Source organism: Narcine bancroftii, chromosome 5, assembly GCF_036971445.1.
Source record: "Narcine bancroftii isolate sNarBan1 chromosome 5, sNarBan1.hap1, whole genome shotgun sequence".
NCBI lineage: Eukaryota > Metazoa > Chordata > Chondrichthyes > Torpediniformes > Narcinidae > Narcine > Narcine bancroftii.
In genome coordinates this window covers 210,843,565-210,858,763 of record NC_091473.1, presented here as the reverse complement: position 1 = coordinate 210,858,763, position 15,199 = coordinate 210,843,565, and the positions used below count along the sequence as shown (strand labels likewise).

The 15,199-nt window shown below is 42.2% G+C and overlaps 1 protein-coding gene across 1 annotated transcript; it reads right to left on the bottom strand.

Annotated features, from left to right (window-relative positions):
- Positions 1-831: 831 nt before the first annotated feature.
- On the bottom strand, positions 832-1,292 carry LOC138764727 (histone H2B 1/2-like). The gene has a single exon (XM_069940980.1). The coding sequence runs from the start codon at positions 1,205-1,207 to the stop codon at positions 833-835; it is 375 nt and encodes a 124-aa protein (XP_069797081.1). The 5' UTR covers positions 1,208-1,292; the 3' UTR covers position 832.
- Positions 1,293-15,199: the final 13,907 nt, after the last annotated feature.

Genomic DNA, 15,199 nt, shown 5'->3' with positions numbered 1-15,199 from the left:
ACCTAAGGTCGCAGTCGCCCTTTTTGTACCTTTTGGAGGAATGGAAAGGGAGCCTGATGATTGGACCTTCAATGCTCATTGTCATTGGCTGAGCGAGGTCCCCATTCCGAGAGCAACCAATGAACAGGCGGCTGCTCGTTGAACGCGGAGAATAACGGCCCGTTTCTCCAATCGCCGAAATGTGAAAAGGCCGTAAAATTTCATCTGTGCAGAGTCTGAAAACGTTGTTGTGAATCTGATTGTTGGTGTGATTTCTGCTCATCAGTGATCACTCAATCACGACACATTTACATCGTGTGTATTCATATCCCGAGAATCGCTGTGAACAGTTACCCGATTTATTTCAAGAAGTAACAGATGTGGGAAAGGAAACGATTCTCAGCAGTAAATGTTCCTCCGGGAAAACACCGTGAATTGACTGATCTGGGGTGGTGATGGCGTTGGGGGCAGTAGCATCATGCGGGGGTTCAGATCATAGAACGCACCCACAGTAGCAATTGAACAGTGAAAACGCTTGTATTTTGCCCACATTAATCGCTCCTAATTGTCAACATATTTAATGACCGTTAAAAACAGATGAGAATAAAACGTTTCCATGGCCCTTTAGGGGGCAGGAATTCAACAGCGACACCAGGAACATGCAGCATCGAAACCGCAAACTTGGATCAACACAAACTGAGAATAAACGCGTGAAGCGGAAATTTCAGGATAATCAATCGCTCGGAAATTATTATGGAAACTGTGGTACAACACTTTCAGTGAGACTGTGAGTGGCTCTTAAAAGAGCCGTTGGGTTTTCTGTCTGTCTGTCTGGTCAGTTCCCTGTGAAGCTTTACTTGGAGCTGGTGTACTTGGTCACCGCCTTTGTCCCTTCCGACACGGCGTGTTTGGCCAACTCCCCGGGTAGCAGCAGGCGCACGGCGGTCTGGATCTCCCGGGAACTGATGGTTGACCTCTTGTTGTAATGGGCCAGGCGGGAAGCCTCGCCCGCGATGCGCTCGAAAATATCGTTAACGAACGAGTTCATGATGCTCATGGCCTTGGAGGAGATCCCGGTGTCGGGATGAACCTGCTTCATCACCTTGTAGATGTAGATGGAGTAACTCTCCTTCCTCACCCTCCTGCGCTTCTTGCCGGCCTTGCCTGCTGGTTTGGCCAAGGCTTTCTTTGCGCCCTTCTTGGAAGCTGGTTTCTGCTGTTCAGGCATTTTCTCGATCACCTTCAAACACTGAAGTAACCACAATATCTGAGAGCGCAGGTTAAATAGGCAGCCCGTCGCCCCATGCTAATGAGGGATCGGAGACGGAAAGAATAGTTATTGGTGATGTATTTTGCGGTAACTCATTCTGGTTGGATACCCGAGCGAACAAATCCCAGCGCCTCGCTCCACCAATCAGAAGTCGCTCTCTTTGTCTGGGTCACTGCGGACGGCAATCGGAGTCGAACCAGTGCAGTTCCTGCTGCCGTTTAACATAGAAAGCACGGAATTGTGGATAGTGTGTGGGAGATTATTTAATTTAATTGGAAAACTCAGGCAGGCGGATGTTTTAACGCAAATGAAAAGCAAATATAATATACACAAAATATAAAAATTGTAAACGGCCAGCAGGAGACGGAGGGAGAGCGTTGACCTGTGAGGCCCATTTCTGTGTGAAAGCGGGGCGTGAGGGCGACGTTGTCCCCACTGGGTGTCTTCACGGCGCAGGGGGTGAAGCCGGTGCCTTCACGAAGAGGACGGGGTGAGTTATTGGATCGGATAAACATTGGAGGAGAGAGGGTGACAGTGAGTTCAGCTCCTGTGCACTGGAGGAAATCTACTCCAGGATGTTAAAGTGAGCGGGGGAGAGTGTGGAGGCTCTGGCATCATATTTTCGTTCTTATCCGGCTATAGCCAATGGGGCTGGAAGAATGGGGGATGAGTACTCCTCGCGGTGACTTTTTCCTCACATCCTGAAGGGCTTAGGCCCGCCCCGTCGGGGATAGATCTTTATCTCCTGAGGACCCTGCGGGACCTGCTGGATCCTTCAGCGTTTCTGTTTTAACTGCAAAAGAAGCGCGGTCACCCTCCCCCTCAGGGCGCCCAGTGCGCAGGTGCGAGGGAGCATGATTGACAGTTTTCATTGCCACGTGTGATGATTGGCCTGGAGGCGGGTCCGAGAAAGGAACAGGTTTCTGTGGCGATCCACTGCATCTTTTTGGCAGTGTTAGGACAAGGTCGGGTCAGATACAGCAATGAGCTCTCTGAACCCTTCTCCATTAACAATGGCGTGAAGCAAGGCTGCGTTCTCGCACCAACACTCTTTCAATCATCTTCAGCATGATGCTAAAACAACCCATGAAAGATCTCAACAATGAAGACGCTGTTTACATCCGGTACCACACGGATGGCAGTCACTTCAATCTGAGGCGTCTGCAAGCTCACACCAAGACACAAGAGCAACTTGTCCGTGAACTACTCTTTGCAGACGATGCCACTTTAGTTGCCCATTCAGAGCCAGCTCTTCAGCGCTTGACGTCCTGTTTTGCGGAAACTGCCAAAATGTTTGGCCTGGAAGTCAGCCTGAAGAAAACTGAAGGTCCTCCATCAGCCAGTTCCCCACCATGACTACCAGCCCCCCCCCCCCCCCCCACATCTCCATCGGTCACACAAAACAGTCAACCAGTTTACCTATCTCGGCTACACCATTTCATCGGATTCAAGGATCGACAACAAGATAGACAACAGACTCATCAAGGGAAATAGCGCCTTTGGAAGACTACACAAAAGAGTCTGGAAAAACAACCAACTGAAAAACCTCACAAAGATTAGCGTATACAGAGCCGTTGTCATACCCACACTCCTGTTTGGCTCCAAATCATGGGTCCTCTACCGGCATCACCTACGGCTCCTAGAATGCTTCCACCAGTGTTGTCTCCGCTCCATCCTCAACATTCATTGGAGTGACTTCATCTCCAACATCGAAGTACTCGAGATGGCAGAGGCCGACAGCATTGCATCCATGCTGCTGAAGATCAAACTGCGCTGGGTAGGTCACATCTCCAGAATGGAGGACCATTGCCTTCCCAAGATTGTGTTATATGGCGAGCTCTCCACTGTCCACCGAGACAGAGGTGCACCAAAGAAGAGGTACAAGGACTGTCTAAAGAAATCTCTTGGTGCCTGCCACATTGACCATCGCCAGTGGGCTGATATCGCCTCAAACTGTGCATCTTGGCACCTCACAGTTCAGCGGGCAGCAACCTCCTTTGAAGAAGACCGCAGAGCCCACCTCACTGACAAAAGGCAAAGGAGGAAAAACCCAACACCCAACCCCAACCAACCAATTTTCCGCTGCAACCGTGTCTGCCTGTCCCGCATCGGACTTGTCAACCACAAACGAGCCTGCAGCTGACGTGGACATTTACCCCCTCCATAAATCTTCGTCCGCGAAGCCAAGCCAAAGAAAGAGGACTTCTTCTAGTTTGTCTGGACATGCCCCTTGCTGACTGTGCCGCAGCTCCCACCTCAGTCCAGGACAGTTGGCCAGCATGTTTATCAGTTTCTATACAACTTCTATATCATTGACTACAGTCATACCATTAATAGATATACACAGCTGGGCACGTACCCTTTTCCCTGCACATCCAGCCCAGAGGACCGCCAATATACTGCCTTTGAGGCAGATAGCTGCCTCTACCATCTCTGTGACAGATTATGTTATATTTTTTGCATACATATGTTTGGGGAGATAAATTGTGTTTTTTTTAGTGTAGTTTACAAACAAATACTTCACAACATAGATCTCATTTAAAATGCCAGACCTTGGCTTAAGCCAGACAGTCCAAGCTGCAAGTACCTTTGGAAAAACTTTGAAGGATGCCTGTAGAGACTTCACAAGTAGGTGTTAATTTGACATGCTGTGGAGTAATGGATTATTGTTTTGGAAAACAACAGGCGAACAGACTCAGAAGATTGGGTCCAGTGCTGCAGTCTGTCTGAGTGCAGTTTACCATTCTAAGATAGTCATGTGGTTTTCTCTGAGAGAGAAATAGAGAGAAATAGAATTCAGTTCTACAGTTCAACAGCAACAGCTGGGAGTGGAATATGACAAGCTGGCAGGGTTGTGGAAACCCCATTTTGGAAGACAAGTTGTGAGTTCTGACTTCAGCCTATTGAAAGTCCTTTTGGTCCATACAAGAGGAGATGGCTGACTGTGTGGTGTTTTGCCTGAGATAAGGGAAACAGAAAAGGCACTCTGTGGTGACCTGAAAAAAAGAGGTTATCATCTTGAAAACCCTAATGGGGTAAGTTTCTTCAGCAAGACACTGAAGTGGCTGATCAAAAGGAATCAGTTTGTGTCTAATGAGCCATTTACCTTTCAAGCACCAAAACCTGGTGAAGATTCATAAATGTTAAATTCTGTGCACAGTATAAGAATTACCTGCAACCAGTGGACTTGGAGGAATGAGAAGTGAGATTAGACTGTGAATCAAATAATTTTTCTGAACATACTTGTGCTCTTAGAATTAGAAGGGGTTGTTAGGTTTAATTAAGGTTATATTAATAGGTTAAAGTTTGATCCTGTTTTTATGTTTAAACAAAATTAAAAGTAACTTTTGTTAGTAACCATTTGTCTTGGTGAATATCTATTGCTGCTGGATTTTGGGGTCCTCTGGGCCCATAACAGTTCTCTTTGGTGTCACCAACGGCATCTCAGTCTTCCAGCAGGAAATGAACTGAATGGTAGACCAATACAAGTTGCAGACCACATTCCCGTATCTAGACAACATCACCATTTGCAGCCATGACCTGCAAGATCATGAGTCCACTCTCAATATATTACTCCAGACCACCAAACTCCTTAACCTTGCATACAATATGTAGATTATAAAATTGTAGCTAAAATTATGGCTAATAGATTAGCTCAATATCTGCCTAAAATTATACATGGTGATCAAACGGGATTTATAAAAAACAGGTATGCGTCAGATAATATTTTACAGTTAATTACCTTGATAAATAAATCTAAATTTCAGTTGAATTATCCAATAGTGGTTTCATTGGATGCAGAAAAGGCTTTTGATAGAGTGGAATGGAAGTTTCTGTTCAAAGTACTTGAGAAATTTTGTTTTGGTTCTTCATTTATTGGGTTGATAAAGGCTTTATATAATAGCCCGAAGGCTAGAATTGGTGTTAATGGCCAAATTTCAGAATCTTTTAGTTTGACAAGATCTACTAGACAAGGATGTCCGTTGTCACCTGCTTTATTTGCTATAGTTATTGAACCTTTAGCACAATTAATACGTCAAAATGAAAATGTTAAAGGTATGAGAGTTCTGAATGAGGAATATAAGATTAATTTATTTGCTGATGATGTTTTATTATATTTGGTGGATCTGGATATTTCTTTACCTGCAATTCAAGAACGTTTAGAAATTTATGGCCAATTAACTGGTTACAAAGTAAATTGGGCTAAAAGTGAAATTTTACCAATTTGTAACGGTGATTATTCAGTATATAAAAATATTACAAATTTGAAGTGGACTACACAAATTAAATATTTAGGAATTAATGTTAATACGGAATTTCAAGAATTATATTCAATTAATTATTTTCCTTTAATAAAAAGGATTAAATTAGATTTGATTAGGTGGAGGGGTCTACCTTTGGGTTTACTAGGGAGGATTAATGCCATAAAAATGAATATTTTTCCTAGAATACAATATTTGTTTCAATCAATTCCTTTTTTTTTTAAAGTTTTTTAAGGATTTATATAAAGCGATTAGAGAATTCTTATGGAAGGGAAAATTTCCAAGAGTAGCAATGAGAAAATTGATGTGGGATTTTCAATTTGGAGGTTTAAGATTACTGAATTTTCAGCATTATTATGAAGCAGCTCAATTCAAATTTCTTAGTGCATTAATGAATATGGACGACCCACCTAGTTGGGTAAAGATAGAAATGGCGGTTATTTTAGAAAAATTTCCTCATGAGTTTTTGTTTCGATGGAAGAAAAATTTATTACAAACTTATGATGTGCCAATATTGAAACATTTATTGAATTTATGGACAAGTGAACTTAAAAAATTGGGACTTAAAAATATATATTCTGGAAGATTGCCATTATATAATAATCAACTTGTTCCTTTTACGGTCTCCAATGCCACTTTGAAACAATGGGAAAAGAAGGGAATAAAAAATTTATCTGATTGTTTTTCTGAGGGTTGTTTTTGTTCCTTTGACGAATTACAAAGGAAATATGATATTAGTGCAAATTCTACATTTGTATATTATCAATTAAGATCTTTTGTAAAACAGTTATGTGGTCGACATATGATTTTATTGCCTGAATCTAGTTTTGAAGAATATGTACTTTCAATACCAAAAAAAGGGATATATATCTGATTTGTATTGTATTTTACAAGAAATTGATAGTAAAAAAGACTAGGATAAAGATAAGTTGAAATGGGAAAAAGATTTAGGACATAAAATAGCTGAAGAAGCTTGGATGGAAATTTGTCAGAATAGTATTCGGAAATTAACTAATGCTAGACTAGCGATGATTAATTATAATTTTATTCATCAGCTATATTTAACGCCAGAAAAATTTAAAAAATTTGGTTTTAGAAAGTTGGATTCCTGTTTTCGATGTGATCAGACGGCCAATACTTTTTTGCATACTGTTTGGCTTTGTGATCGATTGCAACAGTTTTGGAAAGGTATTCAATCTGTTCTTAACAGTTTATATAATATCTATCTTGTATTAGATCCCGATATATTTTTATTAGGGAACATGCAATCATTAATCGATTTAGGTTTAGAGGATTATCAGATTTCATTTATTTATTTAGCTTTAGTTGGGGCTAAGAAATGTATAGCACTTATTTGGAAAGATAGAAATATACTAGCTTTAGATAAGTGGTATTTGGAAATGAAATTTTGTTTGACTATGGAAAGGATATCTTTTTCAATTCAGGATAAGATGTCTTTTTATAACTTAAAGTGGACTCCGTTTGCTAATTATATGCATTTAAGTTTGATTTAAATATATGTTTAAGTGTGATATTTTAGTATTGACAATTTTTTTTTTGTTGTTGTTAGAATTTTTTTAGGTTAAGTTTTATCTCTTTTGTAAGTGGGTATTTTTTTTTCTTATATAATGTCAATTTTATTAACTCTTCAATCTTTATTTTGGGGGGGAGGGTTGGACTAATTTTAAGTTAGACTATTAATCTTCTTTGGCTTGGCTTCGCGGACGAAAATTTATGGAGGGGGTAAATGTCCACGTCAGCTGGAGGCTCGTTTGTGGTTGACAAGTCCGATGCGGGACAGGCAGACACGGTTGCAGGGGGAAATTGGTTGGGTGTTGGGTTTTTCCCCCTTTGCCTTTTGTCAGTGAGGTGGGCTCTGCGGTCTTCTTCAAAGGAGGTTGCTACCCGCCAAACTGTGAGGCACCAAGATGCACGGTTTGAGGCGATATCAGCCCATTGGCGGTGGTCAATGTGGCAGGCACCAAGAGATTCCTTTAGGCAGTCCTTGTACCTTTTCTTTGGTGCACCTCTGTCATGGTGGCCAGTGGAGAGCTCGCCATATAACACGATCTTGGGAAGGCGATGGTCCTCCATTCTGGAGACGTGACCCACCCAGCGCAGCTGGATCTTCAGCAGCGTGGACTCGATGCTGTCGACCTCTGCCATCTCGAGTACTTCGACGTTAGGGATGAAAGCGCTCCAATGAATGTTGAGGATGGAGCGGAGACAACGCTGGTGGAAGCGTTCTAGGAGCCGTAGGTGATGCCAGTAGAGGACCCATGATTCGGAGCCGAACAGGAGTGTGGGTATGACAACGGCTCTGTATACGCTTATCTTTGTGAGGTTTTTGTGTTATTATTGTGTTACAAATAACGGGGGGGCATTATTTTGTGTAGTTTCCTGATGTAATATTGTAATCATACCTTTTTAAATTTTTTTTTCTATTTTTCTTTAAATGTAATTCTTTATTGTATTCATGTTATAAAAATTTTAAATAAAGTCTTTTAAAAAAAACCTTGCATACAATAAGGATAAATGTGTATCTCGCATAACCCACCTCATTAACCTTGACTGCATCGCAGAGGATGGAAACATTGGTCCCGATCCCAACCACATGTGCCCTCTTTTGGAACTATGAAAAGGTGCCGAGGCTTTGTGACAGTTCAGGATACTATCACCAATATATATTTGCTTATAGCTGTTGTGATTGACTGAGAGTTTTAGCCATGCCTACTGGCAGGTCATAAAGGACTGCTGCTAGCCAGACCTAAGTCAGTCTGGACTGGTCGACCGTGCTGTAATATGCTCCATTCTTTTGCTGATTAAATCCTTGGTTTGAGCTAACAAGTATTTGTGTCATTCGACACGCTACAGGCTACTTCTACTATGCCCAGTGGGTCCCCAGACAAGGCATGCCCCCTTGTCAAATATACCTCTTTTCCCCTGAAGTCAAAGGCCAGTGCGGTCTTAAGCCACATCAAGGCAGACATTGCCAAGGCTGCAATGCAAGCTATGGTTGAATCCACCCCATTCCAGGTGGAAAACAATGTGTTCAACTTTTCCCTGGCCGCCACCCTTAACCAGGTGGGCAGTATAGATGGCACTTTCCTTTTTCTAATAAATCCTAATTTCAAATTCAAAAAGCGGGAACAAACTCTGTGGCTCTTCCTTTACGTAGTTTTAATTTGTTGATAAATATACACATTTTGCAAAGCTTTGCATTAAAATTTTCATAACGATGAATAACAAAGTATTTACTGAATATTGATGGAGATATAAAATGTATATAAAGAAGCTCAAACTTTAAAGAGATACATATCAATTCAAAGAAAATTTTCTCATGCTTACGCTTCTTCACATCCTTTGAAAGTTCTTGAATATTTGTGAGACATTCAGGAAAATCAATTTTAAATTGTTGTTCCCACAGATCATTAAGTTTGACAACTGAAATTCTGTTGACATTTACATTCAATGTCTCCTGCTCATTATTAATTTTTCCTCCTAATGGTCCATTAATTGTCCATCATGCAATGTTCTCACAGAATAAGGTCCATCATTACATCTAGAATCTAGAGGTTCAATACCTTTTGGTGCATCTAATCCAAATAACATCTCAATCTTGGCATCAATCTTATGTAAGCAAATATCTTTTAGATGAGCCCACTGTTTGATATCATTCTGATATGGAATATTCTCCTTATTCACTGGCATCATCTTCTGAGTATATACACTTGGAACATTGCAAAAATTCATTGCTATTCAATCCAGCAATCTGTAAACCTGAAATTATATTAGTTTCAATGTTCCTTTCATCATTCATCCTCTTCAATAAGATCTGTGATCTTTTTCCATGAAGATTAATTTTATTCATTAATTCAACAGTACAAAATGATGCAGTACTTCCTGGATCAAGAAATGCATTGATCTTCAGTATGAAGCTCCCCTTTTTAGCTTTAACCTGCACAGGAACTATTGAGAGAGATCTGTCACTGGCCTCAGTCAGACTGTTTGTCTGGACCGAAGGTGAAGCATCCTCTCTGACTGTGTCTTTAAGTCTTGGATTCAGATTGTTTGTCTTCCTTCTCAACTTGACTTTTTTGAATATGCAGTAACGTGGGATGCTTTAAGCTGCTTATATCACAACTAAATCGCTTATTACAAGTTTTGCTGATGTGTTCTTTATACAAGCAGCCAAAACAAAGGTTACTTTCTTGTCATGTGATTTTTTTTTCTCCAATCATGAACATCTTTCTAAAGCATGCTTATCCTTGCAATACAAACAGCTTTCCTAAATAGTCTGATCTTCCTTTTCCTTTCTTTCCTTATTTTTTCTTGTGTTTGTATCTAACACAGCAGAAACAAAGGTCCTTCCCTTTGGTTTCTGTTGAGATAATTACTTCTTTACATCTTTAGGAACTATTGAAGTATCCTTAATATTTCCAAATACTGGTACATTGTTAACATGCACATGCCATTCAAAAGTTGTACAACATCCTCAAAAGTGGCATCCCTTCTTGGAAGCATTTTAAGCTCTGCAACTTTGGTTCTCCATAAATCCTTCAGCTTATAAGGCAATTTGTTTATAATAATCGACAAATTAGCAAGCAAATTCAGCTCTGGTAAATGTCCATGACTTCCCGTTGCATTACATCCTCTCAGAAAGAGGATCAATAAAGAATCTTGTCTATGTGGGCACTTGCGATAATGATGATGCAATAATTCTTTTGCCCTTTTGTTCTGGATTCATATATTGGCAACTTTTGAATAACTCCTTCACCTGTCCTCTAGTATACTGTTCCAGGTAATAAAAATAATCTTTAGCATTTTATTACTTTCAATGTGATGTTCAAAGGATTTTATGAACGTCAGATGTTGTAATGAATCACTATTAAAACCTGGAATTTCCTTCTTAAGCAAATCATATGAACCTTGTTGCTGTGCTAACATAGCAGAAATTTAATTTTGTTTTGCTTTGAGCGATATATTGTCCTGTCCACCATGGCTTGTGACTGGTTGTCTTGAGGTGAATGGAGAAAATGGATCTTGAACTAGTGCCATAGGTGTGGGACCTTGACTTATAAGTGATATCATTGGTGGAGATCCTTTATTTGTAGCTGGTTGTTGAATATGATCAACTGCATGGTTGAATTTTTTCAAAATACCCTCCTTTCAGGAAGATCCTTGTATTGTGCACTCTGGAGAGATTGGATGTCGCTAGCTCTTTCTCTAGGATTGGTCATTGTCATTTGCGCACTAGCAGTGGCACCCATAGCTCCTAGTTCAAGAATATTTGTTTCTTGTAGCTGTGTCATCCATGGCTCTACTGGAATGCTGGGTGCCAGCCCTTCAGGATGTCACTTTGAGTGACAAATCTTGCAGAAGCCTGAGGTTATGCTTTCACTTTGGCCATATTCAAAGCACGTTGTTCGTCAAGCTCTAGTCTTTTCTCTATTCAACAATCTATTTTGTTCTTCTGGCTGATTCTTAATTTGAACTTCCCTATCTTCCAAAGCACATCTTTTCTCCAGCCAATTTGTTGTGCACAAACAGTAGCTGCTTGTGCCTTAACATGCTTAGTTGATATGCTTAAAGCACCTGAAGCTGTACTTGCTCTAGATACCTTTGAAGATCTTCCTGCACTCATAACCTTGGAAATATCTGAACTATCATCAAGATTCAAATCTGAACTTTCAGATACTGCCAATTGAGTCTCTATCTTTAGCATCTCGCTTGGTACAGAACCAGTGGGGCTTTGCAATTTACATTCATCTGTTTCAGTTCCACTAACCTTTAAGCCAGCTAATGAGGCCTGCAGTGCCTTGACAGAGTCCTCTTCTTGCTTGGTAGTTGAAGCCGCTTCTTCTTTGGTGGCTGGCTCCTACCTCCTGCCAAGCAGTTCTTTGAGAGGATCTATTTGCTTGAGGTCTTTAGCCCGACGCGACTTCTCCTTATCCATCTTGGGTTCTTCACACTGCATCTTCTCCTGGTTCCTGAGAACTGTAAATAAATTTGTATCTTACATTGTACCTTTAAGAGAATTTACTGCTGGCTGAATGGATATGTGTGGAAACAAATACAAATCTCTTGTTTATAAGAACATTTCCTGGGCTTCCTGCCAATTCTCCTGGCTTATCTTTTCAAGGTCGCAGGTGTCTAGCCAGCTTTCAAACTGCACAGTTCACAGATGGGTTCTCATGGTTTCTCATTATTACAGTGTAGGTTACTTTTGCTTTAAATTGTTGTTAATTCTTTAAGACAAATTTTATGAGCCTTTCTGGGCAACAATCATCATTTGCAGCCATGACCTGCAGGATCATGAATTCAATCTCCAAAAATTTCTCCAGACCACCAACTCCTTAACCTAAGGATAAATGTGCATCTCGCACAACCCGCCTCGCTATCCTTGGCTCCATCATAGAGGACGGAAACATTGGCCCCAATCCCAACCACATACACCCTCTTTTGGAACTCCCCCTTATCCACAGCCTCAAGGTGCTTAGGTTTCTTCTCCTACTATGCCTAGTGGGTCCACAATTATGCAGACAAGGCTCACCCCCTCGTCAAATCTATCTCTTTTCCCCTGATGTCAAAGGCATGTGCGGTCTTCAGCCGCACAAAGGCAGACATTGCCAAGGCCGCCATGCAAGCTGTGGTTGAATCCACCCCGTTCCAGGTGGAGATACATAATCAATAGATACATATCATTTCAAAGAAACATTTCTCTTGCTCACACTTCCTTCACATCGTGTAGAAAAAAGAGAGTAAGCAATTAGCCTGGGTGGATATTATGACATATTACATCATAGTCACTATGGTAACACTACAAACAATAGTTCTCTTCAAGAGACAGGCACAAAATTAACCAGGTTTTAACCTTTACAGGCAGTCCTGTAGCCTTCCTTTCTTATACCCTCCAGGGCCCCAAAATTCGACATTCCTCTCTCGAGGAGGCCCAAGCAATTGTCAAGCCCGTACGGCACTGGAGACTTTACTTTGCTGGCAAACAATTTATCTTGCTGTCTGACCAGTTGTTTTCATGTTCAACAATCAGCAGTGAGGTAAAATCAAAGACGATAAGATATTGAGGTGGAGAATTGAACTTTCCACCTACAATTACGATATCTTGTACCAGTCTGGGAAACTCAATGAGCCCCCAGATGCTCTATCCCGTGGAACATGCAACAGCACACAAATAAACCAATTGCAAGCCCTCCACAACCACCTCTGCTACCCTGGGGTCACCGGGTTCTTCCACTTTATCAAAGCCCACAACCTACCTTACTCTATCAAGGAGATCAGGACCATGGCTAGAAACTACCAGGACTGTGTGGATTGTAAACTGCACTTCTATGGGCTAGACAGACAGAGCGCATCTGATAAAGGCTACCAGCCCCTTTGAACACCTGAACATTGGTTTCAAGGGGTCTCTCCCCTCCTCTGACCACAGTGTGTACTTCCTCAACATCATTGATGAGTTCTCATGTTTCCCGTTCACCATCCCCTGCCCAGACATGACCACTGTCACAGTTATCAAGGCCCTGCGCAATTTCTTCACTCTTTTTGGGTCCCCCTGTTATATCCATAGTGACTGGGGGTCCTCTTATGAGCGACGAGCTGCATCAGTACCTGCTGGTCAGAGGCATCGCCACAAGCAGGATCACCAGTTACAACCCCCAAGGATATGGGCAGGTGCAAAGGGAGAAGTTACCACCTGGAAGGTCATCCTCCTAGCCCTAAGGTCTAGCCTTCCAGACTCTATAGCCTCATGCTCTGCCAAACCAAGGATACCACCAAACTGGAGGAAAAACACATTGCATTCTGTTTCAGCCCTCTCAAACCAAACAGCATTAACATCGATCTTCGATTTCCGAGAACCAGTTCCCTGATCATTCTCCATCTCTGTAGACAGCCATTTCTATTGGCTGTCTGCAGCCACTGTTCTCACTATGATGCTCTTACACAGGCACGAGTCCCCGCGAAGTGCGCTGGTTAAAAAAGGAGACGGGGCCTGGTTGGTGACAAACGCCGTTTCCAAGGGCTCCTGTTATACATTGTATTGTTGAATTTAACAGTAAAGCATTCATTAGAGGTTGCCGTTTTGTGTTGTCTAGTTATTCAATGTATCAGCAACCATGGTGTCAGAAGTGGGATTCGAACCTATGCCTTCAGTCGGAGGCCAGGGATGACCGAGGACATAGACCAGGAGGTACAAGCTTGCTCGGTGTGCAATGGCACCAGACCGCACCAACAGAAAGAGCCGCTGCAGCTTCAAGCGGTGCTGGACATCCCCTGGTTAACTGTGGTAACAGACATCTTCGAATGGCACAGTCAAAATATTTGGTTCTCATCGATTCATTCTCTGGAGGGTTTGAGATGGACCTTTTACCCAACGTCATCTCGTCGGCAGTCATTATCAAGTTAAAAAGACACTTTTCAGTACATGGGCCGCCCCACACTCTGTTGTCAGACAATGGCACCCAATTCATCGGTGAGAAATTCAAACACTTTGCCACAACATGGGATTTCAACCACATCACCAGCAACTCAAAGTACTCACAGTCAAACGAGTTGGCTGAAAGAACCATGAGGAGTGCAAAGCAACTCATGGAGCAGTCCCACAGGGAAAATAAGGATGTGTTCCTAAACCTGCTGAACCTAAGGAACATCCCCGGCAATGCCATATTGGGTTCTCTGGCACAACGACTCATATCCAGGTAGACTCGGATGACTCTGCCTGTGGCAAGGAGACTCGGAGCCTCAGCTAAAGAACCCGCAAGAAAGGGCAAGTTATAAGGATGCAGACTTCACAGGGCTATGCCTGTATGGGCATAGTCGAAAGGAGCTGCCAGGAGCCCAGGTCATACCTGGTAAAATCAGAAGGAAGGGTGTATCAGAAAAACCGTCGACACATCCTACACGTAAGAGAGCCACCCCCATCCCAAATTATTCCTGATGTGACTGTAAACCAGGATATGGAACATGAACCCAGGGTAGGCGGGGTTCCCTCAGTAACAACCCATAAAACAAGTAGCCGCACCCCCGACCATGGTTGGCACATCCTCTCAAGCTGCAGCTCTCCAAGCCTTCACTTCCACCAATGGCTACTACATAACACACTTCGGGCACACTTGTAAGCCCAACCCAAAGTATCAGGACTAAACTGGGCTGACTGTTGAACTATAATTATTGTAATGTACGACACCTACAAGGATTGTAGTATGTGAAAGGGGTTGCCCAAGAAAGGGGATGTGTACAGATGCTTCTATTGGCCATCTGCACCCGCTGCAGCCACTATACTTGCTATGATGTTATTACACATGTGCGAGTCCCTGCAAAGTGTGCTAGTTGAAAATGGAGACAGGGCTTAGTTGTTGGCGGACACCATTTCCAAGGGCTCCTGTTATACATTGTATTGTTGAAATTAACAGTAAAGCATTCATTAGAGGTTGCCATTTTGTGTTGTCTGGCTATTTGATGCATTGACAATCTCCTTTTGTCCAGCTCCCACCCTCTTCCCTTCCTCCTCCTGTCAGATAGCTCCCCTTTTTAGCCTCTGTTCTCTCTCCCATCACTTCTCAGCTTCTTACCTCCCCCACCACTTTTTAAATTTGGGCCTAATTTTGACACTACTGATGAAAGAGTTTATTATCATACACAGAAGTGTCATGTACAGAGGCACTGAAATTCC

Excerpts from the sequence above, each read along its gene's own strand:
- LOC138764727 (XM_069940980.1), bottom strand. The coding sequence starts at position 1,207 with ATGCCTGAACAGCAGAAACCAGCTTCCAAGAAGGGCGCAAAGAAAGCC.